General features: G+C 31.5%; 2 protein-coding genes across 2 annotated transcripts; one reads left to right on the forward strand and one right to left on the reverse strand.

Moving 5' to 3' along the window:
* The first annotated feature begins 3216 nt into the window (after positions 1-3216).
* LOC133324141 (sulfide:quinone oxidoreductase, mitochondrial) lies at positions 3217-18753 on the forward strand. The gene is made up of 7 exons (XM_061533027.1): positions 3217-3330; positions 16107-16212; positions 16282-16506; positions 16575-16775; positions 16847-17056; positions 18188-18374; positions 18439-18753. The coding sequence occupies exons 1-7, from the start codon at positions 3248-3250 to the stop codon at positions 18750-18752; spliced, it is 1326 nt and encodes a 441-aa protein (XP_061389011.1). The 5' UTR covers positions 3217-3247; the 3' UTR covers position 18753.
* A 1949-nt stretch (positions 18754-20702) lies between these two features.
* LOC133324138 (solute carrier family 66 member 3) lies at positions 20703-26592 on the reverse strand. Its single transcript, XM_061533025.1, has 4 exons — positions 26431-26592; positions 25918-26177; positions 20942-21062; positions 20703-20852 (listed from the first exon to the last, which is right to left on the reverse strand). Exons 1-4 carry the CDS (start codon positions 26588-26590, stop codon positions 20722-20724), a joined length of 672 nt encoding a protein of 223 aa, XP_061389009.1. The 5' UTR covers positions 26591-26592; the 3' UTR covers positions 20703-20721.
* Positions 26593-26830: the final 238 nt, after the last annotated feature.

Genomic DNA, 26830 nt, shown 5'->3' on the forward strand with positions numbered 1-26830 from the left:
ATACACAAAATACATATCAAATTACGCAGATTCGCGACTACAATAATCTTATAATCGATTTTTATAAATTCCTGTTGGCTAATTAAAGCTAGAAGTAAAATTAAAAAAACACTCAAAATCGAGCTTCAAAATGTCAGCATCATTTAAAGGTAGATGCAGTTAAAATTTTGAAAAATGATACATAAGGGGCGTAGTCCCCATTTTGTTGGCTTCTAGATTTACTTTGACACGAAGACCGTGAAATGAGTGGCTTAATCACAAATCGATAGAGAACATAAAAAAACTGGTTCGCCTCAACCTGTTTTTACACATTTTTTTACATTAAAGTAGACACAGCTTCCACCAAAATAAAGTTTGGAGGTCAATATCATGAACAGTTTGCAACGACAGATCAATTAACCCCAAACTATTCACTTTTTTTCATATACTTAAGTAGTTCCCGAGTTATAAAGGGGTGAACCTCCGCTTCAGCTATGTTAAAAAATTGGCAATATTGCCCATATATAGAATTTCAAAACTCTATCCTAAATAGAACAAGTGAAAAAGCGTTAAATTCGGCCGGGCCGAACTTTGGATACCCTCCACATACAAAAAAGTGACCTTTCTACAAACTGATTATGTAAACCATAACGCACACCAAATACAAATTTCAAGAACCCCAAAATTGGAAGTAACCTTGTATGGGGCTATCCGAAAAAATAGACCTATATTCCTAATTTTTGGTGGAGAGATTTGGAACCTATTAAGAACTCAAAATACTAAATTACAGCCAATTCGGTGGAAAAATACTATCAAAAAATACTGAAAATTAGGAGGTACCATTATATGGGGACTACCAGAAAGAGTGGACCTATATTCACCACACTGTGGTACAAGGTATTATGTCTTTGTGCATATGTTTGTAACAGGCAAAAGGAATCGAGATAGACCCATGGTTCCTTTTGAGAAGGTGCATAGAATCACTTTCTGAGTCGATTTATGCATGTCCGTCCGTCTGTTGATGTTAAATTGTAAACAAAGTACAGGTCGCATTTATGATCCGATTTGGATGAAATTTGGCACAGCTCACTTATTTGGCCCAAGGACGAACCCTATTGAAATTGGGAAAAATCGGTTCAGATTTAGATATAGCTCCCATATATATTTTCGTCCGATTTAAGGTAAATGGTGTACCAAAGTCCCTATATATCTTTCGATTTGCACGAAATTTGGTATAGCCTACTGAATTAGGTCTAGAATGATGTATGCTAAGTTTCGTGAAAATCGGTTCAGATTTAGATATAGCTACCATATATAGTTTCGGCCGATTTTAGGTAAATGGTGCACCAAAGTCCCTGAAAATGATTTGATTTGCACGAATTTTAGCATAGCGTATTGAATTAAGTCTAGAATAACTTGTGCTAAGTTTCGTGAAAATCGGTTCAGATTTAGATATAGCTCCTATATATAGTATCGCCCGATTTTAGGTAAATGGTGTAACAAAGTCCATATATATCTTTCGATTTGCACGAAATTTGGTATAGCCTACTGAATTAGGCCTAGAAGGATGTGTGCTAAGTTTCGTGAAAATCGGTTCAGATTTTGATATAGCGCCCATATGTAGGTTCGTCCGTTTTAAGGTAAATGGTGTACCAAAGTCCCTATATATCGTTCGATTTGCACGAAATTTGGTATTGCCTACTGAATTATATCTAGAATGACGTGTGCTAAGTTTCGTGAAAATCTGTTCATATTTAGATATAGCACCCATATATAGTTTCGCCCGATTTTAGGTAAATGGTGCACCAAAGTCACTGCAAATCTTTTGATTAGAAAGAATATTGGCATAGCGTACTAAATTAAGTCTAGAATGATGTGATGGTTTTAAGCTAATTGTACACTAAAGATCCATACCATAGTTCGATTGACTATGGTATGGATCTCTGGCAGGTTTGCTTGAAATCGGTTCAGATATAGGTAACTTAGCGTCCATATATAATTTCAACTTATTTATGTTAATTGTACGCCAAATATTCAATGGGTGTCTGATTGAGATTAAATTTTAAACAGTACAGCGACGTCTTTTCGGATACATATGTAAAATATACCCAAAGTGGTATAGTCGGCCCAGTCCGACTTTTTACTTTCCTTACTGTTTTTTTGTGGAGACATTTAATACCCAATAAGAACCCATTGTACCAAATTTCAGTTAATTCGGTTGAAAAACACGCTCAAGAACCCCAAAATACCGAAAATTGGGTGGTACCCTTATATGGGAGCTACGCCTAAAGGTGGACCGATATATCCCATCTTCGAACTTGACCTGCCTGCAGACAAAAGACAACCCTATGCAAAATTTCAGCGCCCTATCTCAATTCCTTCAGAAGATAGCGTGATTACTACAGACGGAAGGACATTGCTAGATCGTCTTAGTATTTTACCCTGATCAAGAATATATATACTTCATAGGTTCGGAAATCATTATTTCGATGAGTTACAAACGGAATGACACAATTAATATACCCTCCATACTATGGTGGAGGGTATGACATCTAACGCAATTTTACCCACACTGTTTTGGATGGGAAAAAAGCTTTAGTAGTTTAAAAAAAAAGCTTACAATCGGAAATTAGCGAATAACCGATTAACCGCAAAACAGCTGATAGATGTTTACATTTGTATGAGAAAGGGGCTGGGTGATTTACAGCGAATATAAACAAACAGCCAAATAACAACATACAAAACTAATGAATAATGACCACAAGACGACAGAAAACGACCGCGTCCGAGAGATTGTAGGCCATAATAACACACACACACGAAAGAGTTGATATGGAACCGGTGACCGGCCCCATAAAAATTATCTCGTTTGGCATGCCAACAACAATATGAAAGAGAGGGAGAGCCCATGGGGCCAGTACGTTCCATTAGTGCCGCAAAATGAAAACTAACATTGTTCGAGAAATCGTCACCGTAAGTTCAGTTGCAAACGAACAGTAGACGTTAGCGGAGTAAAGCGTAGCGTAGCAAAAATAAAAACTACAAATCAAAACAAAACTAATAGAAAAGAAGACATAAACAACAAGTGTTTGGCGAATTATCTAATAAACGCGGAGAGAAACACACGCCGTCAATTGTCCAACGGGCCAAAAGAAAACCCCAAAATAACAGAACAAAAAAAAACATAACGACCGACAACAAACAAACCAAGTAATCAACAGCAGCAGCAATCATGAGCGGCGTTTTGCAAGCAGCCTCACTAAGATTGATGGCATTTTCGAAAGCCTCAAATATGGGTTTAATCGCCCTAAGAAGTTTCTCCATTTCCACAAGCTTATCACAGAAAAAAGAGTGAGTAACGAAGCTATACACCTATTCTATTTCCTTTAATATTCACATAAGAAATCAATTCTAAATCACAATTTTTTTGTTTGTTTAATATTCAACACAAGTATTGGGGATCACAGAGTTATCACAAACCGATCTCTGGAACAACATAAAATATCGTCATAAAATCGATTTGTACACGTATGGATTTAATAAATAGATTTTGGTATAACAACAAAACAAACGCAAATGATAGATCGGACTTATAATCCTCTTTAAGTGCCAAATTGAAGTTGTGTAATTTGAACACACAATTTCGGTTATAGAAAAGAAATTTTGGATGGAAATTTTTCAAAAATGTCCAGAGATCAACATAACGTTTATCGGAAATTTATTATTTGTTTTTCATAACAGTTACAGTAAAAAACAGCAAATTTTCAAAAGCTGTTTATAGTCAGTTCCCGAAAATTAAGGCGACCAGATTTTGAAAATGAAAATAGATGACCAAAAGAAAAAAGTATATTTTTAATAAAAATAGTATATCTTTAAAACGTACATTTTGATTTACTTATAAATATATAAAATGAGCTAAAAAGTCGTTAAATACGACTGCGGGATTTTTATATAAGGAACATAGCAAAGAAGGATACGTTACAACTCATAGGCCACAAGAAATATTAAATTACATTCACATTAAAAAAAATTAAAAATTTTCTTTATATTAGGGACACCTAAAAACATAGAACCCAAAATATCAAATTACAACCAATTTTAATGCAGAACGTGTCCAGGAACCCTAAAACTACCATCATTTCGTTTGGAGAATGTGTCTAAAAATCCTGAAAATACATTTCTTAAATATTTCACTTAAATTTCATAAAATTTATTAATTTATTTTAATTTACAAAAATAGAAATAGACGAAAGATAGAGGACATACATTTTATAGATGACAGCAGGTAAAAATAGATGAGTGTCCTCTGAAAAAGAGGATGTATGGTTACCTTACGAAAAACACCTTCACATTTTATTTTCTCATGATATTTAAAATTTGCCAAGGCAATATGGATGTCAATTTAAAGCGTTTGTTACCCTCTTTACTAAAATATAAAATTCTTATCTAATAAATTCATACTTTCTGAGATACAGACCTCAGAATTTCGGTAAGTAGCTTTCATGTTGTATTGAGTAATATTGGCCAATATGGACATCATTTTAAAGGTTAAAGGCGTGTATATCTGTCCATAGGAGGAAGTCTTAAATCCATATTGTTGTTAACATTTTTTAAAGGGTACATGTGGAATTTTGGAGGAATTATAGACTTCTTGGATTGGAAGCTTAATTTTTTGTAATAATTTATACTATTGTACTAAGACCACTATGAATACCTATGGTAAAAATTTCAAAGGCGACCAGGCCTTAAACTAAAATTGAATTGAATTCAGTTTTCAGAAATTCCGACGCATTTAAATGATATCCATATTTTCCTTGATTATTTTGAAAATCCACGGAAAATATAATGGCCCAAAAGGAACTTCAGAGACCCTTATCTCCTGAAATCATGTACTCAAATTGCTTTAGTTTTTCAACAGAATTGCCGAAATTGATTCGTATTAGGTAACAAATCTTCCTACTAAAAATGATCTTCCTTTAAATATACCACATTGCAACAGCATTTCGGCATTGTGGTAAATTCGGGCAGTCTTTTCAAAAAATAGACTGTATTTTTATATTTTGGTTTCTTATTAGGCATTGATCATTATGAGAAAAAAAAAAAAAATATGGCAGGCGGGCTAAAAATGGAAGACACGTGTATCGGAGTTTTTAAAGTTTTCATCTGGAAGTAAATCTAAAAAGGTGGCCAATAAATGCCCAATTCAAGACATTTGAAAATATTCGAATCTCTGAAGGGGTATTTTCGATCCCTTTTACAAAAATGATTTAAATCTCATTTAAAACGGGGTTGTAGCAGATCAGAATATTCTACAAAAATGTTCGCCATAAAGTTTTACTATAAATCTCAGAATGCACCAGCACTCAAAAATCAACCTAAAAAATCTTAAAAATAAAAAAAAACTAATTTTAGGATTAAACTCGATCGTATTCTAAGTTTGTACCAATATAACCCACTAGATGGTGTTTTAGAACGATGGTTCTAAAAATATTCTCCATCAAATTTTAGTATATGTCGCAGTGGAATCTGTATATATAATATATATCTAGAATATGTAGATGTCAATTTGGGACAAACAATTCCAAAAAAAAATGTTAGCAATTTTTTATAGAAATTTCACAGTAAAGTGTATGAAAGTGACATGAAACTTCATTTAAATATTCTGCATCAAATTTCGCTACAAGTTTCAAAACAAACTCTAAATTTAAATTCAAAAGTTTTTTTTAGAAATTTAGAATTTTGGCAAAAAAAATCTTTGTTGACTTCAGTAAGGGTTAATTGAACACCTTGCAAAAATGTGTCAAAATCTTAGGAGTATTTCATCAAAGACTCAATTAATTCACATAAAATTTCACAGTTACAGGGGAACTTTTTTTTGTAAACAAGATATTTATTTGTAAAAAAATATTTCTTATTCTTATACAACAAATTTTCTATTTTGATAAAATTTCGCACTTTTTCCAAATAAATTGGAAAGTAAACCACATGTATTCTCTAAAGAAAAGGTTGCCAATGAATTAATTGATCTATATCCTATTTCAAGTATATATATTTCAATTCAATTTCAATTCTCAATTTCGTATACGAGAATCTAGCCCAAAGGGCTAAGAGTGATTCATAAAACAACAACATATGTACTACTCCAAAAGCTTAAAACTAACAATGTATTTGCTTAATGACATCTTAACATTTATTAATTTGGAGGGGTCAGAACTCCTGTACTTCGAAAGTAAAATTTCAATTAATGGAACCCCACCCATTCTCGATTTTATTTTTTCAAGATTTTCAATGGGCTGGTAAATCAATACCAATGCTTGTTAAGGTTTGTAACTTTGCACATATATATTTAAAGATTTAAAAGAGAAGAACAATAATTTACAAAAAAATTTTGTAATTGTTTTGTTGTTGTTTTTTGTAATTAAAGAGAAGTCCTTATTTTTGATGGCGGGCATGATAACTCCTCACTGGAACATCGGAATCTGAAAATTCCAACGGTGTTAGAAAGAGTACATGTCTGGGTCTCGTATGAACTAGGATTATTGACTTCGTTCTAAAATTAACAAAATGAAAAAATGTTTTTGGAAAATCCCCGATTTTTGACCAAAAACCAAGTTAAAAAATAAGGAAGATCTTCACCGATTGGCTTTATCCTAGTTCATACGATAGCTATACACTCACAGAGAAACGTCTAAAAATTTGGAATCGATTGGGTTATTAGTTTTTGAGTTATCGTACCCGCCATTCGCAAAAGAGAAAAACGCGTTTAAAGTTTGAGAAGCCCTTTAGCCGCCATTTGATGCTGACACAATAAATCGGCTATATTTTCAAGAGTTCTTGAGATTTTCACATGAAATTTTGTAGGGATATCCTTGAATTAGTGTAGATTCAATTTAAATCAAAAAGAAATTTGACCCCGAGAATGGGGGGGTCCCTTTAATGTAATTAGGTTGTGGGATACAGTGACCCAGCCCATAGGGTCAAGGACTACGATAATATAACTAAAGAATATAAAATCTCTCATGAAAGACTTATTTTTCTATACATCAAATTAAACAATATTTACTATATATCTATGTAATGATACCCACATTTCTATCTGAAGAATACCTTCAGGGTAGATTTTCAGTTACCTAACATTTACTCTACGTATAAAACGAGTATGCACGTGTTATCAGAAAATGAAATATGATTATCATCAATTTCAGTTGAATACTTCCAGTATTTCGCGATAGTTTTTAATTATCAATGTATTGCAAAAAAAAAAACAAATAATTATTATTTTGTTCGTCCCCTGTGACATCATTAAAAGATAAACGTGTCTATACTATTGACAACGGACACACAAACACACCCAACAATAAACAACTAAACAAAGTATTAATAATTTTATCTTTTGGTGAAGCAACAACAACAAAATTGTTTTAATTGTGACAAAAGATGATTATTAAAATGCAATCAATGAACGATACCAATTCGGTAAGTTTTTCATCGTTGCTGCAAATGAAAAGTTTCAGACAGTATTGCTATTTATATTTCAGTTATAGTAGTGTTTTAATAATAACATACAACATAGTTAAATTGCCGACCCTATAAATATTCTATTACAACACATGGCAACAGGTTACTTCATTTAATTAAAACATAAGCCTTAGTTCTCAAAACACAACCCCCATTAATTTTTATGAGTAATTTAATTGAAACGAAACGAACGAATAGAATGAATTAGTTAGCAAACAAAAGTGTTAATTGATAACATTTGGCTGATTTCTTTTTTTATGACACTGTCACCCAATAATCCCCGGTTGAGTTTTGTTGCAGCACGCAATGTTATAAAAATCAATCATAAAAAATGTAAACGATTAAACACAGAAGCATAAAATTTGTATATAATTGTTACTAGGAAATAGAAAAAAATTACAAATGCTTCTTTCATATGAATTCAAATTAAAAAAATCTTATGTCTACACAAATTTAACAAAAACACATATACTGTAGGTACGTGAACAAAATTTGACTGTATTTTGCGTTTTACTCGTTGTTTATGGAAAATGACAAAATATTGTTTACATATGTTTTGATATTTAATGTTTTCTTTTTTTCAATTTCTATATTTGTAAACCAAAACCCAAACAATAATGATATAAAACGCAAAAAATTAGTAAAACTAATTATAGTCAACAAGACCGAACAATTAGTAATGGAATGCAGTATGTCTTCTTAGAATATTTATTTTATATTGAGAGAATATTTGACTATTCGACTATTTTGTTCAACAATTAAAAAATTAGTATTGGTTTATTACCGTTTTCAGTTCTGTCAAGGGCTTACTTAGTTTACACTACAATGGTTGAATTACAATGGTTGCACAATATATTAAAAAATCAAAATTTCAGAAGAAAAAGTAATTTTTATTTAATTTAATTTTTTTCATTGTCTGGTAACCAAGCAAAAATAGCCGCATGTGTTCACTTAACACTAACACTTATATTATATCTTCGAAAAATATAATCATAACATTTAAATAATATTTAATAACAAACATTAAATAATTTAAATTTAAAGAATTTTTAAGATAAAAAATATATAATAACAAATTTTAAAACATCTATACTACTCCGAAATTATAAATTTAAAATAAACCAGTAAGGAAAGTAGTAAAGTCTGACGGGGCCGACTATATGATACCCTTCACCACTATGGGTATATTAAACAGGACTATTAACATGAAATTGGATGAAATAAAATATGTGATATTTATCTAAATTTGAATCTACCTAGATCTATCCATAAACATGTCATTCGTTTGTTACAATTGGACAAAAGTATGTAAATCGACTTCAAACAAATATAAATAGGTCATCCGTTGGGCTATGTCTGTACATCTAGAAAACGCAACTACGTAATTCTATGCTCAATTTTGTAAGTTGTGCAAAATTTGATGTCAATCTGACTAACATGAGCAGTTTGATGCCCAATTTACTTGAAATAGGGCGAAAATATATATGGAAGCTTTATCCAAATATTAAGCGATTTCAAACAAACTTGTCACAAGTTAGGTTATACTAATTTCAGAACGTTTTGTTCCTATTGGTTCCTTGGTGCGTCAATTACTTAAAATCAATCTATAATAAAAAGGTGCTATATCTAAATCTAGGCCGATTTTCACGAAACAAGGCAGATATCACTCTAGGCTCAATTCAGTACGTTATGTCAAATTTCGTGCAAATCGAAGGATATATAGGGACTTTGCTGCACCATTTACATGAAATCGGACGAAACTATATATGGGAGCTTTATCTAAATCAGGACCGATTTTCTCAAAACTTGGTAGACATCACTCTAGGCTCAATTCAGTACGTTATGCCATATTTCCTGCAAATCGATGGATATATAGGGACTTTGGTGCACCATTTACATGAAATCGGACGAAACTATGCATGGGAGTTATATCTAAACCAGAACCGATTTTCACGAAACAAGGCAGACATCACTCTAGGCTCAATTCAGTACGTTGTGCCAAATTTAGTGCAAATCGAAAGATATATAGGGACTTTGGTGCACCATTTACATAAAATCGGACGAAACTATATATGGGAGCTATATCTAAATCTGGACCGATTTCCTCGAAACTTGGCAGACATCATTCTAGACTCAAGTCAGTACGTTATGCCGAATTTCGTGCAAATCGAAAGATATATAGGGATTTTGGTGCACCATTTACATAAAATCGAACGAAACTATATATGGGAGCTGTATCTAAATTATGGCCGATTTTCTCGAAACTTGGCAGACATCACTCTAGGCTCAATTCAGTACGTTATGCCAAATTTCGTGCAAATCGAAGGATATATAGGGACTTTGGTGCACCATTTACATGAAATCGGGCGAAACTATATATGGGAGCTATATCTAAATCTGGACCGATATTCTCGAAACTTGGCAGACATGGCTTAATTCAATACGTTATGCCAAATTTCGTGCAAATCGAAAGATATATAGGGACTTTGGGGCACCATTTACATGAAATCGGACGAAACTATATATGGGAGCTATATCTAAATCTTTACCGATTTGTACGAAACTTGGCAGACATCATTCTAGACCTAAATGATTAGGCTGTACCAAATTTCGTGCAAATCGAATGATATATAGGGACCGTTTACATCAAATCGGTTAAATATATATATGGGAGCTATCTAAATCTGAACCGATTTTTCCCAATTTCAATAGGGTTCGTCCTTGGGCCAAACAAATGAGCTGTGCCAAATTTCATCCAATTCGGATCATAAATGCGACCTGTACTTTGCTCACAAAAATACATGGACAGATGGACGGACGGACGGACATGCATAAATCGACTTAGAAAGTGATTCTATGCATATTCTCAAAAGGAACCATGTGCCTATCTCGTTTCCTTTTGCCTGTTACAAACATATGCACAAAGACATAATACCCTGTACCACAGTGTGGTGAAGGGTATAAAAAGGAAATGTATTTATTATAATAATTAATGAAAAATATTTTTAAAATACGTACTCAGCTATGAGATAAAAGTATATAAAAAGAAATTCAAATTCAAAAAATAACAGACATTTAAATATCATGAGTTTTAGAGCATACGTTTGTGAACATTCATTAAAATCATTTATTTTCATTTTTCATTAGAATCATACTTGTTTTTACTTCCATAATGTCAATATTTTCTACGCAATAAAGAAACGCTTGCGATCAATAAAAACAAATATTAATAGACGAAATGATATTCATTCATATGCAAATACCTCAATTTATTAGATGTAAAAATAATATTATACGTGTGTGTGAGTAAAACAAACTTTGATAGCTAGTTTCTGTTCTACGCCAACTACCATTGAGCAGCGGAGTCGGTCAATTTTGAACGACTCTCTTATTCTGGTCGCTGTAGATTCCTGAATTATGACCCGAACATCACAAAATTTTACAACGAATAAATTTATGTCTATTTTGATGAAGACCGATCAACATTTAGCAGTTCGAATTTAACTAAATTTTTGGGTGGAAAATGAAAAAATGAATTTATTCCGAAAGACATATGTATTTCGGTATGGATTGGTTGACCTTGAAATTTATATCAATTATATTGCTGTATGTACATGTCCATGTCGGACATGAAATCATTGTAACTAAATGTATGACAACATTTTACCTCATCGAAAATTTTAAGGACCAAATCAGATCTAATATCCGTTTGATTTCTGCCAAACTGAAATTAATTTCAAAGATGGGGAATATCGTTCCAATAAAAATTTAAAAAATTTGCTAATTTTAAAATATTTTGGGAACGAATAATTAGATTTGAGTTTGGGAACCACCGGGCGAACTACCGCACGGGTGCACTCTCGCGAGAGTAAGTATCACTATTTTCTCGCACACATTCAACTGAACCAATTGAAAAACCATTGACACGCACACAAAGACAAGTGCGTGAGAACAGAATTTTTTACACTCTGCCCGTGCCTGATTTATTGATACATTTCTTCTACTATATTTCACAAAGGGTCAATATTTTGACCCTTGACCCGTAATATTTTAACCAAATCTAGATCTATTCTTAAGATGGGATCTATCGATTCACTCCTTGTGAAACACCCACAACAAAGTACCAATAATTTGAAAAGTTTTAAATTCAATATCAAACGAATGGAATATTCAATTAAGGGGACCCCCCATTCTCGGTGTCAAAAACTAATAAACCAATCTGTTCCAAATTTTGACCCGTTTCTCTGGAAGTGTATAACTAAGGTGACCATACGTCATCTTTTTTAGAGGACACTCATCTATTTTAACTGGCTGTCATCTATAAAATGTATGTCCTCTACCTGTCATCTATTACTGTAATCTGTCATCTTTGTCGTCTATATTTTTAAAACATTGATCAATAAATTATGTTGGTGTAAAAGAAATCCATTAATTTAATTTTAATTTATTTATTCACAATAATTTCAAAGTCCGCAGACCACATTTAAGAAATTACCAGTCTACAAATCTCATAATTACACTTATAATAAACAATAACGCGAAAACCTCGACTATAAAATAAAACAAGAAAATCTTAACAATCACGATAACAATTGCGAGTCAAGAATAATACATGTACATTTCACTAACTTGACAAGCAATACTAGTAAAAGTAGTAATTATTCACAGAAGCCCAAACAAAAATTTTGACTGCAACTAAGATTCTACTCGAAGATCGAGCGGAAATAGCTTAATATATAAAAAATAATAAAAAAGTTACTCTATAATGTTATCGTGGTTATTAAAACAGTATTAAAAAAAATACAAAAATTGAGGCACTTATCATTACAATAATTTTAATTAACAATAATTAATACAACTGTTATCACAAGAAGGATGGGATCAACTCAAGTATCTGTAATAATAAAATTCATTTTACAATATTAATTAAAAGATAGAAAAAATATAAACATAAATATAATTAAACAGGATTGGGTCTACTCAAATAAATGATACAGGGAGTATTATTAATTGTGGTATAAATAAATAGAGGGTATCTTACAAAATGTAATTATATAGGATGGGGTCTACTCAATTATATAGGATGGGGTCTACTCAATTATATAGGATGGGGTCTACTCAATAATTTTTTCGGCAGATGGCTGTACTGATAGGTTTCTCGTAAAGTATTGATCAAACAATTTCAGATTTATGCTCGTTATGCTCGTAATCAAAGTGGACCGGCATGTTAGCGGTCGTAACATCGCTCAGGAGCTACAAATCGACCACTTCTTTACCATAGATATACTTCTTTACTATGTTCTATATATTAAGATCAAATCAAAACTTACGTTTTATACACATACTATTATTTTTATTAAAATATATACTTTTTTCTTTTTGTCCTCTATTTTCATTTTCAAAATCTAGCTTAAACATTGTGAACTCTATCATGATTTCAGACAGACATACATAAATGGACATATAATTTAGCGAAAAATAAATAAAATAATATATTTCATGGTGTTGCAAACGACAAATTGTAATGGTGAAGGGTATAAAAATGTCCTGGAGAGCGTCAACGCTATCAACAATCAACCAGTCCCCAAAAATAATTTTCCATTTCCCACCCTAAATTTCGTTGCATAGTGTAATAATTGATAAAGTTGTATTTTGTCCCATCTTTTGTGCGAGACATTATAATTAGTCTTTTGGGACAAAAGTCATGCAATATATTTATATACAACATAATTTTATGTATGTAAATATAAGCGGCAACAGGTGATATACAATCCAACCATTGACAATGTGTGAATCTATTCTATTATTAACTTCATTCATAGCAAATAAATGTGTTAGCAATAGCATGTTGAAATAAATAAACAAAAGTGTTAATTAATATCAGTTGTTGAATTTTTGCTAGTAACCCTGACAATAGTCCCTAAGGGTGTTTACAGCACGCAAATTTTTAATTATTTATAGCATAAAATATAAGACAATAATAATATACATGTTAGTAGAGGCAATTACCCATAGGTCACTATTTATAATAATAATTAGTTATATACCTAGCAATCCCTTTTATTCTCATTAAGAAACTTTGAATTAAGTCCAAGTCCTGTGGTGAAAATAAATGCTGAAAAATATGCCACGGAAGAACATTTAAAATGGAAACATAAATAATTTATCTCAAACTAATAGCAAGTATTGAATACAAATTTTACTTTTAATAAAATATAGAACTAGAAAATATAAATTCAATTGGACAACAAATATATATAATATATATTTCGAGGTCATGAATGACAAATTGGCCAACAATCCTCATTTTGACCTCATTCTATTGGTATAGAAAATAATGATTTATATTAACTCGAACTATTGCGTGTGTTTGATAGATTCGTTCAGTATTTTCTTGATCTCATAACATTTTTTCTCACACAAGCGGTATAAACAGCAATTATGTACACATGTTTTAGACAACATTTTGTTTCCAGAATTTTTTTCTTTGCTATTTTTAAATTTTGTGAAGTTTACAATGACTGGCAACAATTTTAACACGCTTACACGTGTTTGACCACAAACACAAGTTGTTGTCCATTGTTAACTTCCACACAAACAAGAAGACGATGAACTTGTTCGCAATGTGGGCCGCCTTCAAATATTTGAAATTGAAAACAAATAATAGTTGTTGTTATTTGAATAAGATTTTAATAAGATTTTTTTTCACATTGGCACTTAGGATTTGATATTCACGATAGTGCTGCATGTACTGTCAATTATATAGGGACCAACACGAAACATTTTGATTATGTGATTTCATTGATATTTGTTAATTAAATCATATCTTAAATGGAATATCAGATATATTTAAATCCATGGAAACTATATTCGAAAGAAATTCTAACAAATTATTCACGTCATTATTTTCAGTGCTTTGCATATCGAAATATTTCTTCCGAACTTAACTCAAGTTTAAAAATGTAAAATATTGGTCCACTCCTGGTACCAGCCTCACAAAATGGCCAATATGTTATAGTACGTTTACATTTAACCGGATTTCGTTAAGCCAGTGGGTTTCAATTGTCAATTCTTTTGCGTATATGTCAAATAAATCCTCATAAAGTAGGTTAACCCGGTAAAAAGTTATAATGTATATGCAGTTTTACCGAGTCGGAATATACGATTTGAAAAAAACCAATATCAATTCCATTTTCTCCCCTAAAAAGAAGCACAATCAATTTTAAATCACATTTTACAAAACAAAGATATTTTTATATGCAAATCCAAGCCAAGATCATGTCCGAAAATGGGACCCATTGGTCCAATCCTTCTGATACCTCCCCTACAAAGAGTCAAAATTTTCCATATTTAAAAATCCGTTTTGATCATCCAAAATTTGGACATTGTAATATTTTATTCAATCTCAAATTAAATTCGATAATGGTGAAAATCGGTCCACTGTATCTGGTACCTCCCCCACAAAAAGGTCAAAATTGTACTGAAAAAGTATTTTATAATAACCCTTATTGCGCTAGGCGTAGTACAGCAGCTGTTGTAGGCGTAGTCCTTATGAATAATGAGAAATTCAATAAAAAATTATAATGTAAGAGTTAATCAGCAAATATTGTTAAAATGCAATTTTAAGAATTTTTTCTATTTTTTTAGCTGTCGTTAATAACAAATTTGGCGTATTGTAACGACTTTCATAATACTGATTTGTCGTATATGTGCGACAGGGCCCACGACAACGCCAGCCATAATAAGGATGTATATTATGCGAACAGAGCATCCGATTCAAAACAAACTTTATACAATTTAATATTTTAACCATGCCTGTATGTTGTTGGGAGATGTGTCTTATCGGTCCACTCCTTCTAGTAACTCCCCCATAGGGGGTAAAAAAAAATATGAAAAATTGTTCATAAACGGTCAAAATTGGAAAGTGTTTAAATCTCATATGAAGCGAACGAAATATCAAATTTTGTACATAGGAATATTTTTAACTAGATCGAATCCGAAGATGGGACCCATCGGTTCACTTATTTTACAGCGAATAATATAGGCTGAGGGTATATATCTGACGGCAACTCCGAATGAACCTTTTCTTTTTTTTAATATTCTATTTATTTCTCAAAGGTGGAACCTTTTTTATACATAAATATGTATGTGATTAATTGAGAAACCAATGAGATTTCCTACTGCAGAACTACTTGACATTTACACACGTTATTATCATTTTTTCACATAATTAATTGTTTAATATTGTATGATAATTTAAAACGTGTCAAAGTCGGTCCTTTTTATGATATAGATTTTGAATATTGTGAAATTGATAAGCGCACACTGATAGATAAAATCAAAACAAAAGTGGACCAATTAAAAACAAATTTTAACGGAATTTTTCCAATTTTCATTAATTTAAATGTTCTAATCCAATCGATCCATTATCATTGATAATATGTTATGATGGTACGCAACAAAACCTTTTTATGACGTAATGGATATTTAACGATAATGTTGATGATTCAATGTTACCTACATTCTCAAGAACTGACTAATTTTTTATTATTATTTAACCTTGTACCATTCATATTTTATTTTATTTTTTTACTTAACATCATTTACAGATGCAAAGTTCTTATTGTTGGTGGTGGTTCAGGAGGCTGTGCCTTGGCTGCCAAATTATCATCGAAATTGGGCAAAAATAGTGTTATCGTTGTAGATCCAGCTGATGTAGGTTATTTTATTTTAATAAAATATATAAATATCTTTCTAACTCCATTCCATTTCAATTTTTTTTAGAAACATTATTATCAACCCATGTTCACATTGATTGGTGGCGGTATGAAAACTGTGGAACAAAGTTACAAACCCATGGCTAAGGTATTGCCCAAAAATATTGAATGGATTAAGGAAAAGGCCGAACATTTCGATCCCAATAATAATACAGTAACAACATCTTCGGGTCACGAAATTAAATACGATATGTTGTTGCTGGCAGCTGGTCTGCAATTGAACTACAATAAGGTACACAAAAAAATTAATTTCCTTTTTCATTTACGATGTAAGAAATGATTTTTTTCTCCCTTCATCAGATTCCAGGTCTGTTGGATGCCTTGGCCATACCAAACGGCAAGGTGTGTTCGATTTATTCACCATTATATGTTGACAGAACCTATAATTGTTTGCGCAACATTGAAGAGGGTAATGCCATATTTACATTCCCCAGTTCACCCGTTAAATGTCCCGGTGCACCACAGAAAATTGTCTACATTTCTGAACATTATTTCCGTAAGGTTAGTATCGGTATAGAAAGACCACCAAGAGAAATTTAATAATTTTGATTTTTTTCTTTTCTATTTTCTAGATGAACAAACGTAATAAAATCAATGTTACCTACAACACAGCTCTTCCCGTTATCTTTGGTGTTAAACATTATGCCGATGCCTTGTGGCCAATTGTCAAGAAGCGTAACATTCAAGTTAATACTCGTCGCAACTTGATTGAAATTAAACCAGAAAGTGATATTGCCATTTTTGAAAATCTTGATAAACCTGAAGAGAAATTCGAAGAAAAGGTATGATGCATAAGCGGAGACTCTTTTATTTATTTTTTGTGGTTAAAGAGCAATCTTGTTATAGTAAAAAATTGCGTACGGTAATCCTACGCAATTTTTAAGAAATCGTATTAAAAAATCTTCATCTGATTAGTATTTTAGCAGAGAAAATGTATCCGTATCTGCGGATTTGTAACATTTGTTTAACACTAGATAGCCGAAGGCGGTCATTTTGACCGGTTTTCAATTTGAAGTACAAAAACAACTGTGTATATAATGACACAGCTTTTTAAAATTTGGTGACTTTTTTATAATAAACGTAATTCTATGTGGTACAAAAAGTCACAAAAATTAAAAAAGTGTCATTATAAGCACAGTTGTTTTTGTACTTGAAATTGAAAAACGGTCAAAATGACCGCCTTCGACAATCTAGTGTTAAGCAACCTAGATGAAATACAAATATGGGTCCCATCGGTCCATTGATTCTATTATCTCCCACCGAAACTATCAAAATTTTGAAAATGTATAAATAACACATTTATCGAATGGAGTGTTCAATTTCATCCTTGTACTTTGCACAGTGCAATATGTTTACTAAACCTAGATCAAATCCGAAAATGGTGCACTCCTGCTGGTACCTCCCCCACAAAGGGTAAACATTTTTAAAAAAAATGTAAATCCAATATATAGAGAATTTCATCCTAACTCTACACACCGTAATACTTTTACCAAGTCAAGATCAATACATCGATTCAACCCTTCTGGTACATCCTTGGCCTCAAAGGGCCAAAATTTGAAAAACTTGTATCCGGTTTTGATCTATTGTAATACTTTTACCAAACCTACATTTATACCGAAGCTGAGGTTTTTAAGTCAACTTCTCGTGACACCTTCCCATTACGAATGATTTTATAAATAGTAAAAAATCAACCCTCAGCTGCTAAAAACCCTTCAGCTGCAATTTTGCCTATAGGAAGAAATCACTCCTGAATTGTGCCCTCAGTAGGATAAAAAATGATCTTTTCGGATCATTGGTTACTAAGAAACATATCTCTATAGAAATAAATCTTATTAGGCCCTGAGATATATGGTTTATAAACAATTTGATTCTCTGTTACTACAATAACGGTGTATTTTTAATTTCGTCCTTAGTATTCAATGCTGCATGTCGTTCCACCAATGAGTACACCAACTGAATTGGCCAACTGCAAAGAATTGGTAAACGAAGCTGGCTTTGTCGATGTCAACAAGGACACAATGCAACATGTAAAATACTCAAATGTTTTTGCCATTGGTGATTGTTCGGCCTCACCCAACTCCAAGACAGCGGCTGCAGCAGGTATGTGTATAAATAAAATTAAAATTATAAATAAAAAAATCTGTAAAAATCTCAATTTTTACAGCTGCCCAATCACCCGTTGTCTTCAACAATATGATGGCTGTGATGAAGGGTAAAGATTGTAACAAAGTCTATGATGGTTATGCCTCTTGCCCATTGGTAACTGGTTATAAAACATGTATATTGGCTGAATTCGATTACAATTTGCAACCATTGGAAACATTCCCAGTTCCACAGAATAAGGAACGTTATAGTATGTTCTACATGAAAAAGGATATGATGCCGCTACTTTATTGGCATATTATGTTGAATGGCTATTGGAATGGTCCGGCATTGATGCGTAATATGTTGTCCGTCTTTAAATTTGGCAAAAATTAAACATCCCTTAAAGTATTCTAACAAATTAGCATATCACTGTAAACGTTTATTTATTAATGATTGTCCTCCCAAAAAAGTTTTTTTAAATAAAATTTAATGATATTTTTAAATTTGAAATTTAGTAATAGTAATATTTTTTATTCTTAAATATCTCTTTTCTGTTGTAGAAGTTTTGTATTGGTCTTGGGAAATGATTATGTATTGTCTACTTGTGGCTTCTTTATATATATTTTCAATACCAATCATTCTAGGAGTAATAACAATGTCAGTACAAAATTTCAAAGCTCTATCACAAATATTGCAACACTATCGCGCTTTAAAAAGACAGACGGACACGCATAAATCGACATAGAATTTTATTCTGATCAAGAATATATATTTTATGGGATCTCCGGTGAATATTTCGATGTGTTGCAAACGGAATGACAAATTTAATATACAGTCCATACATAAAAACATTTCGTCGGCGGCCTAAAAGTATGCAATAATTTTCGACGACAAATCATCGAAAGAGACTAGTAGTTTTCGTAAAGAAAAATCTTTAACAACTTTTCCCAAAACTGTTTTGCGAGAACATATACCATATATATATATATATATATATATATCACGAATTCCACAAAAAGGTGAAAAATCAATTCGTTAAGATAGATATGAAATTATATAGGAAATATTCTTTGCAATCCGGACAATTTATTTTTAGTTGAATTTTGAAAAATAACGGTAGTTTTTCTTTTCGTTGTACCATTTTCGCGTGGAGAGTAACTTGGGCATATTTTTATTAGTTTTAGAGTGTCATTTGTCGTAAGTGTGAACGCTGTTAGCTAAAACAATATCAATAATAAATATTAAATTCAAATAAAGTAATATCTTACTAAGAATTACATATATATAAACATATACATATACCAAGAGAATCCCGTGGTAAGTGCAGTTAAATAGTGTAAGAAAATATGTAACGCGTGCGTGACAAAATTAGCATATGTTTCTATACAGACTCTAATATGAGAATTTTTTTTTTTGATAATGCTGTTATGTGTGGATCTTGAGATGACAAATTCAAATAAAACAAAGTTTGTCTTCTATCTCCATCGAACAAATTTGTATCCGTCACGCACATGTTACATTCTTCCTCAATAAGTTGCTTTAGAACAGAATTTACAGGCAAAAATGTCGTCCATAACTGCATAATGATTTACCAAAGTTCTTGGGGCCACACAAAGCTATAATATCCTGACAACATGGTTGTGTGGGGTATAAGAACAAGCATTTTTAAAACATTCTGTTTTGAATTTAATTTTTTTAGTACATGTGTGTGTAACAGTGCGTTACGAGTGTAACATGTGCGTGACGGTGTTCAAAGTTAAAAAAGTATATCTTAGAAATTTTTTTCTCAAAAAAATTGAATGTCAATATAATCTTGAATAACCCATTATAGCTGTAAAAAAAATCCGCAATTTTATCTCCAGCCAATTCGCAGAAATTTCATATCGAAACTGATATCCAATTTTTAAAAGGAAAATTTTGTAGCGCGTGCGTACGCTAATTTTTTCTTAATATCTCCGACATTTACAAACATATTCATAAAAAAATTAGCAGGTATTGTAAAAGGCGTAAAACTATTTAATAAAAATTGCGAAAGAAATTTCGGAAACAAATTTTTCTTAACTAAACAAACGATTATATTTCGCACGCTGTAACAGTGCGTGACATGGAATTCGTGATATATCTTTAATTTTTGTATTAGAATGAAAATACAATATATTTATTTAATAAAAAATAAAAAAAACAAATTAAAAAAATTAGTCAAATTTGTTCATAATTAATTATACAAAACAAACAAAACATAAAATAATCTCAGTGTACACATAAAAAACTAAAATTGTCATACAAAATATTTTTGTAATCTTTCATTTTACTAATAAGAATCGTAAGTGCATTTATGTTCGTTGTGCAGCGTATATCGTTTCTATTCTTTCTTTGTTTTCTTTTTGTAAACACAGGCGGCCAAAAATACCGATGAACTTAAAAATGTTGATATCAGGAAATTCGATAACAACATCCAATCATGAGATTGCACGTAGACAGTATAGATGCGAGCTGCAAGAAAGAAAAAACAAAAAAAACATAATTATGAGATTTTCGGATGTGTATGACAAAACTATAGGCATCTGTATGTAATTACTTACTCATATTGGTGAAGGCTGATAAGGCCCATGTGGTGCGGCTAACTGAGCTGGCATCTTTTGAACGCAAGATAGCGATCAATTGTAATACTTTACTTGTTGCTCCGATTGGTGTACAGAAAGGCTAAAAGGTTAAATTTTTGTTTTAATTAAAATACTGTGTATGGTGGATTTTTTGTACTGCTTAGATTAGAAGTCTGTCATAAAAATTCACAAAAAATAAAAAAAAGATTTTAAAAATATTACATGAATTTAAAACACGTATGACTTTTTTCTTCATTCACTTAACAAATTAAATATATGTACATATTTTTTTTCAAAATCCTCTATGAAATAATTTTCTTGACAGACTGTACCGAGAACGTGTGTTTATTTATGCATGGGTATGTGCAAATTTAAATTATACTTACACGAATTGTTTAAATGATTGTGAAATGAAAAAGGCATGCAATTTCTATATTGTAATGAGTTATGTTAGAGAGCAAAATTCAGTAAAGGTTAGACAATTTTCACTGTTTAATATTTTTTTACGACAAACATTCATACACACAACAAGCAACACTTAGATATTTCAATAGTTGAGGTCATCATTTGTACACACAAGAAGTTCTCTAGAAATTTTAATATGGCGAAGTAACATTAAATCATATTCCAATGTTTTAATATTTAATACTTAATATCGACATGTACCCTCCCAAAAATAATTTGGATTTTAATAATGCCCATCTGTGATGTGGGTACCAGGAGAAATGCCCTAAAGAAATCAAATACTTCATTCAATTTAAAAATATTTAAATTTTATGGGGGAGTTACCAGAAGCAGTACATCGATGGAAACCATTTTTATACCCTCCACCATAGTATGGGGGGTATATTAATTTTGCCATTCCGTTTGTAACTCATCGAAATATTCACTTCCGACCCTATAAAGTAGATATATTCTTGATCAGGGTAAAATTCTAAGACGATCTAGTCATGTCCATCCGTCTGTCCGTCCGTCCGTCTGTTGTAATCACGATATCTTCTGAAGGAACTGAGATAGGGTGCTGAAATTTTGCATAGGGTTGCCTTTTGTCTGCAGGCAGGTCAAGTTCGAAGATGGGATATATCGGCCCACGTTTAGGCATAGCTCCCATATAAGGGTACCCCCCAATTTTCGGTATTTTGGGGTTCTTGACCGTGTTTTTCAACCGAATTCGCTGAAATTTGGTACGTTGGGTTCTTATTGGGTACTAAATGTCTCCACAAAAAAATATGAGTATAGGTTCACTTTTTCTGGTAGCCCCCATATAACGGCACCTCCTAATTTTCAGTATTTTGGGGGTTTTGATAGTATTTTTACATCGAATTGACTGTAATTTAGTATTTTGAGTTCTTAATAGGTACCAAATTTCTCCACAAAAAAATTATGAATATAGGTCCATTTTTTCGGGTAGCCCCCATATAAGGGTACCCCCAATATTCGGTATTTTAGGGTTCTTGAGCGCGTTATTCAACCCAATTCGCTGCAATTTGGTATTTTGTAGTCGTATATAGTAACAAATCTCCCTACCAAAAATTATGTATATTCGCCCCCTTTTTGGGGTAGTCCCCATATAACCCCCTTTTTTATATTAAAGTAGTTATCTAATTTCTTTCGCGTTTTGGGTTTGGTTCTAAGAGTCTGTCGTAATAATTTAACCTGCGGATGATATCGAGATAAAGCTAGAACGTAAGGTTCTATACTGAACTATACATGAACTATAACCCGCATTTAGGCCTAGCCCCTGTGTGGGAGGTATCAAAAGGAATGGACCGATAGAACACATCTTCGAACCTGAACTAAGTTTGGAAGAAATAATAAGATAGGCACAGGTTGGATGAAATCTAAATTTTCTGGGACATGGTTCACATTATGGTTTACATAATCGCGTTGTAGAAATATCGGTATAGGTCCACTTTTTGGTACTTTCCCTACATTTCCAATTCAAATACCTGTCAGTATATCTATGGTGGAGGGTATCCAAAGTTCGGCCCGGCCGAACTTAGCGCTTTTTCACTTGTTGTAGTTAATCTTGACTTGACAAAAATATTACGATGTACAAAATGTTGATCAAAGTGGTCAGTCAATTCCTTTGATATTGGATTTGTAATTATTAAAAATTTTGAGCTGTACCAGAAGCAGTAGATGTTCGTAGATCCCATCTTCAGACGTTATCTAGGCTTGATAAAACTATTAATCAATGGATCAACTCAGACACTCCAACCGCTTGTTGTGAAATTTATTAATTTTTAAAATTCTAAACATTTGTTGGAGGATTTAACCGATAGGCCTCATCTTGGTTTTGTTCAAATTTAATACATTTTGATCATTTTAGGAGTAAGCAGATATTCTCTATTTTCAAACTTAATTGAAGGGCACCCCACCCACCGTTCTCGATTTCAAATTTAGACAATTCAATTAGAATTAAGATTTTAGAATTAAAATTCAGGTTATGTTTTGCAATGTAATATATTATGTTTGGCAATGAAGGCTTTGTATTACAATATGATTAAATAAATAAATAAATTTTCAACCGGCTGGCAAATGAGCATACTTGTAACTTTGCATACATGTATTTGTAGATCTCAAGAAGAAGAAAATAAATTGACAAACTGTTGTTGTGGTCTTATTTATTTATTTTTTGTAATCTCTCGGATGTTCCAATCACTGGAACATCCGAATCTCAAAACTCCAATGCAATTAGAAAGACTACATATCTTACTCTGTTGTGAACTAGAATTATTGACTACGGACAAGGTCTGTGACGTTTACATTAAAAAGAAAATAGGGGACAGAAACCTTGTTACCCGATTTCGATGCGAATTCTTTTCTAGGAGCGGTGACAGATTCCTTCTCTACATTTGTTTCGGTAAGTGGTTAAGATGGTTGTGCTCTTGGAACTGATGGTTCGAAAAGGACATCAATGTCTCCTAGCAAAGCAAATCTATTTTGAGAGATGACTTGATTTGATCCTGATGGCATTTCCGATGCTTGACATATTCTTGGTCGTTTGGATTGAGAACGATTTAAACATTTTCAATTGATTCCTCTGGAAAAGGGCCTCCTGACTATTTTTGGTTGAGTCCCATAGATTTTCTTGTATCTCCAGCTTTGTCAGATGGTACATTTTCAGATAAAACGCGTTCTTACGCCGACTTCGGATTTTTCAAATTGTTTATTATTGGCAAACACAAAAAATACGTCTGTTCAGTTTGAAAATAAAATTGAGAATCCGAAAATTAACAAAATGGGGAAATAGGAAAATTATTTTTTGGAACATCGCCAATTTTCGAACAAAAACCAATGAAAAATAAGGAATTTTATCGATCGACTAAATGTATCCTAGTTCATATCAAAGCTATTTAAGTCCAGAATAACATGTTAACATTTGGAACGAATTGGATTATTGGTTTTTGAGAAAATCTTGTTTAAATTCTGAGAATCACTCATGCTGTAGCTTAATGCTGGCACAAGAATATATGAGTTTTTCACTTGAAATTATAAAGGGACCTTCTTGAGAACCTATAGACTCAAATTAAATCAAAATAAAAAAAAATATTTTTTTGAAACCGAATGTGGATAGACGAACAGTGGAAAATCTTATCAAAATTGTCTAAAACGGATCCAATGAAACTTAAGTCCTAAAACTAAAAAATTTTATATGATTTCAAAAATATATAAAAATAGTAAAATAGATTTTACAATCTAAAACGGATCCAATGAAACTTAAGTCCTAAAACTAAAAATTTTTATATGATTTCAAAAATATATAAAAATAGTAAAATAAATTTTACAACGTAAGGGTATAAAATTTGATACCAGTTCGACTGCTTTCGTATAACAAAACAATCAATTATAAATAAAATTAATTTAATAGATATATAGATAATTTTATACGTATGGATAGTAAATTTAATTATGTTAAGAACGAATTAAATAAAATTACAAATGTTGAAACTTGAGTCCTAAAACTAAAAATGTTTATATGATTTCAAAAATATATAGGGGAGAGGGGGGCACCTTTGAACACTTTTTGCTTTCAAGCCTTATAAAATTTTTTATTTTATCATTTTTGGTTTCTTATAAATTTTAACTAATAGGTATATATGTAACCTTTAAAATAAATATACATATGATATACTATAAGCTTGATAAATATATTTTATTACTATTTTAATGGACGAACTCAAAGTGTTCAAAACTGCCCCCCCCCCTGAATATGAAATGTCTTTTATTTGATGTCTTAAGGGCCGGCTTCTTGTGTGTTTTTCTTTTTTTTTTTTTTTTTTTTTTTGATACCAGTTCGAGATTTGATACCAGTTCGACTGCTTTCGTATAACAAAACAATCAATTATAAATAGAATTAATTTAATAGATATATAGATAATTTTATACGTATGGATAGTAAAATTAATTATGTTAAGAACGAATTAAATAAAATTACAAATTTTAATGTAAATCACATTAACTATCAATATTGTAATCTATATAATTTTTAGCCTAATCACAATCAAAACATTTTGTCAAAATTGTACAAATTATCTCGTTTAGTTGACCCGTTGTTGTGTTTTTTATTTAATGTGATTTTTGCCTAATTAATTATATTTTAATTTCCGCATTATTCATTCATACACACACAAACCATTTCTTTTTATACTCCACATAACAAAAAATATACTAATTACAAACTTTATCAAACAACAACTGAGTAGTCAGTTTTCTATTGAAAAACTTGCGAACGGTTGTGTCCACATTTAAAAATAAATACAACAAAATCATAGAAACAACAACAAATAAAACGTTATCAATTTTTAGGTGACAGTGAAAATCACAACCACAATATGATTAATTGAATTTCATAGTTCATTGCCAATATGTAAGATGGTAGGTAATTGATGAAAAAAAAAACACAAAAATAAAATTGAAAAAAAGACAACCAAAAAAAAATGTTCACTTACCACTAAAAATTGTAGAATAACCAATGGGAATAGCCTCAAATAGATAAGTACAGCTATGATGACATATAAAACAGCAACAATTTTTGTTCGAAGTCCAAGTAGATTTTGATATTTAAATGCAAAATATATGAGAACATATTCTTGCAATAATAAAATGGGATATTCCATGTAGGATAAAAACTCATAACGATTTGTATAGTTGTAGGACATCATAACTGTATAGCTAAAAAGTTCTAGACATAATCCAAGAATACTAATGCCTGGAAAAAATGAAATTTCATTATTGGCATTTTTATTGTTAAATTAATTAGCATGTTTCAAAGGAATTTTAAGGGTTTAAATGAAAGATATTTTGCGGATGAATATGTTGAAAATTTAACAGATTTTAAATAATATAATCCATAATTGTGTTAAAGTAGGTGTTCGGAGTATTCCCTTAGTTGTAATGAGAAAAACTATTTAGTTTTTTAGACAAATCAATCCTCAAAATATTAAATCCTTATTAGAGCTTACCTTTCGAAGATTTATTTTCACGTATTGTATTGATTTGAGGTACTTTGATAAACAGGCATGATGACACCGTGATTAAACTCAATAAATCGGCAATTACTAAAACAATTCCTCTATCTAAATATTTTAGAACCGCTTCGTGAATATCATCGAAAGAATCCATTTTTATCTGCAAATTGTAGTAAATAAAATTTAAAACATTTTTGTTTCAATAAGTGTAACTGAATCAATTTGAGTTGATGATATCGTTAAAGCACAACAACGACAACAAAATATAATATTTAAAATTACTTACCTAATAAAAATGGCAATAAATAATGGCACAAAATTGATTCACAGTTTCACCCCTTTGTCGTGTTGTTTAACCTCACCAGCTGCAGCAGCACCGTAGATATTAACAGGT

Source organism: Musca vetustissima, unplaced genomic scaffold, assembly GCF_032173495.1.
Source record: "Musca vetustissima isolate MV318-11 ecotype Yass unplaced genomic scaffold, APGP_CSIRO_Mvet_v1 utg28112, whole genome shotgun sequence".
In the NCBI taxonomy this organism is placed as follows: Eukaryota; Metazoa; Arthropoda; class Insecta; order Diptera; family Muscidae; genus Musca; species Musca vetustissima.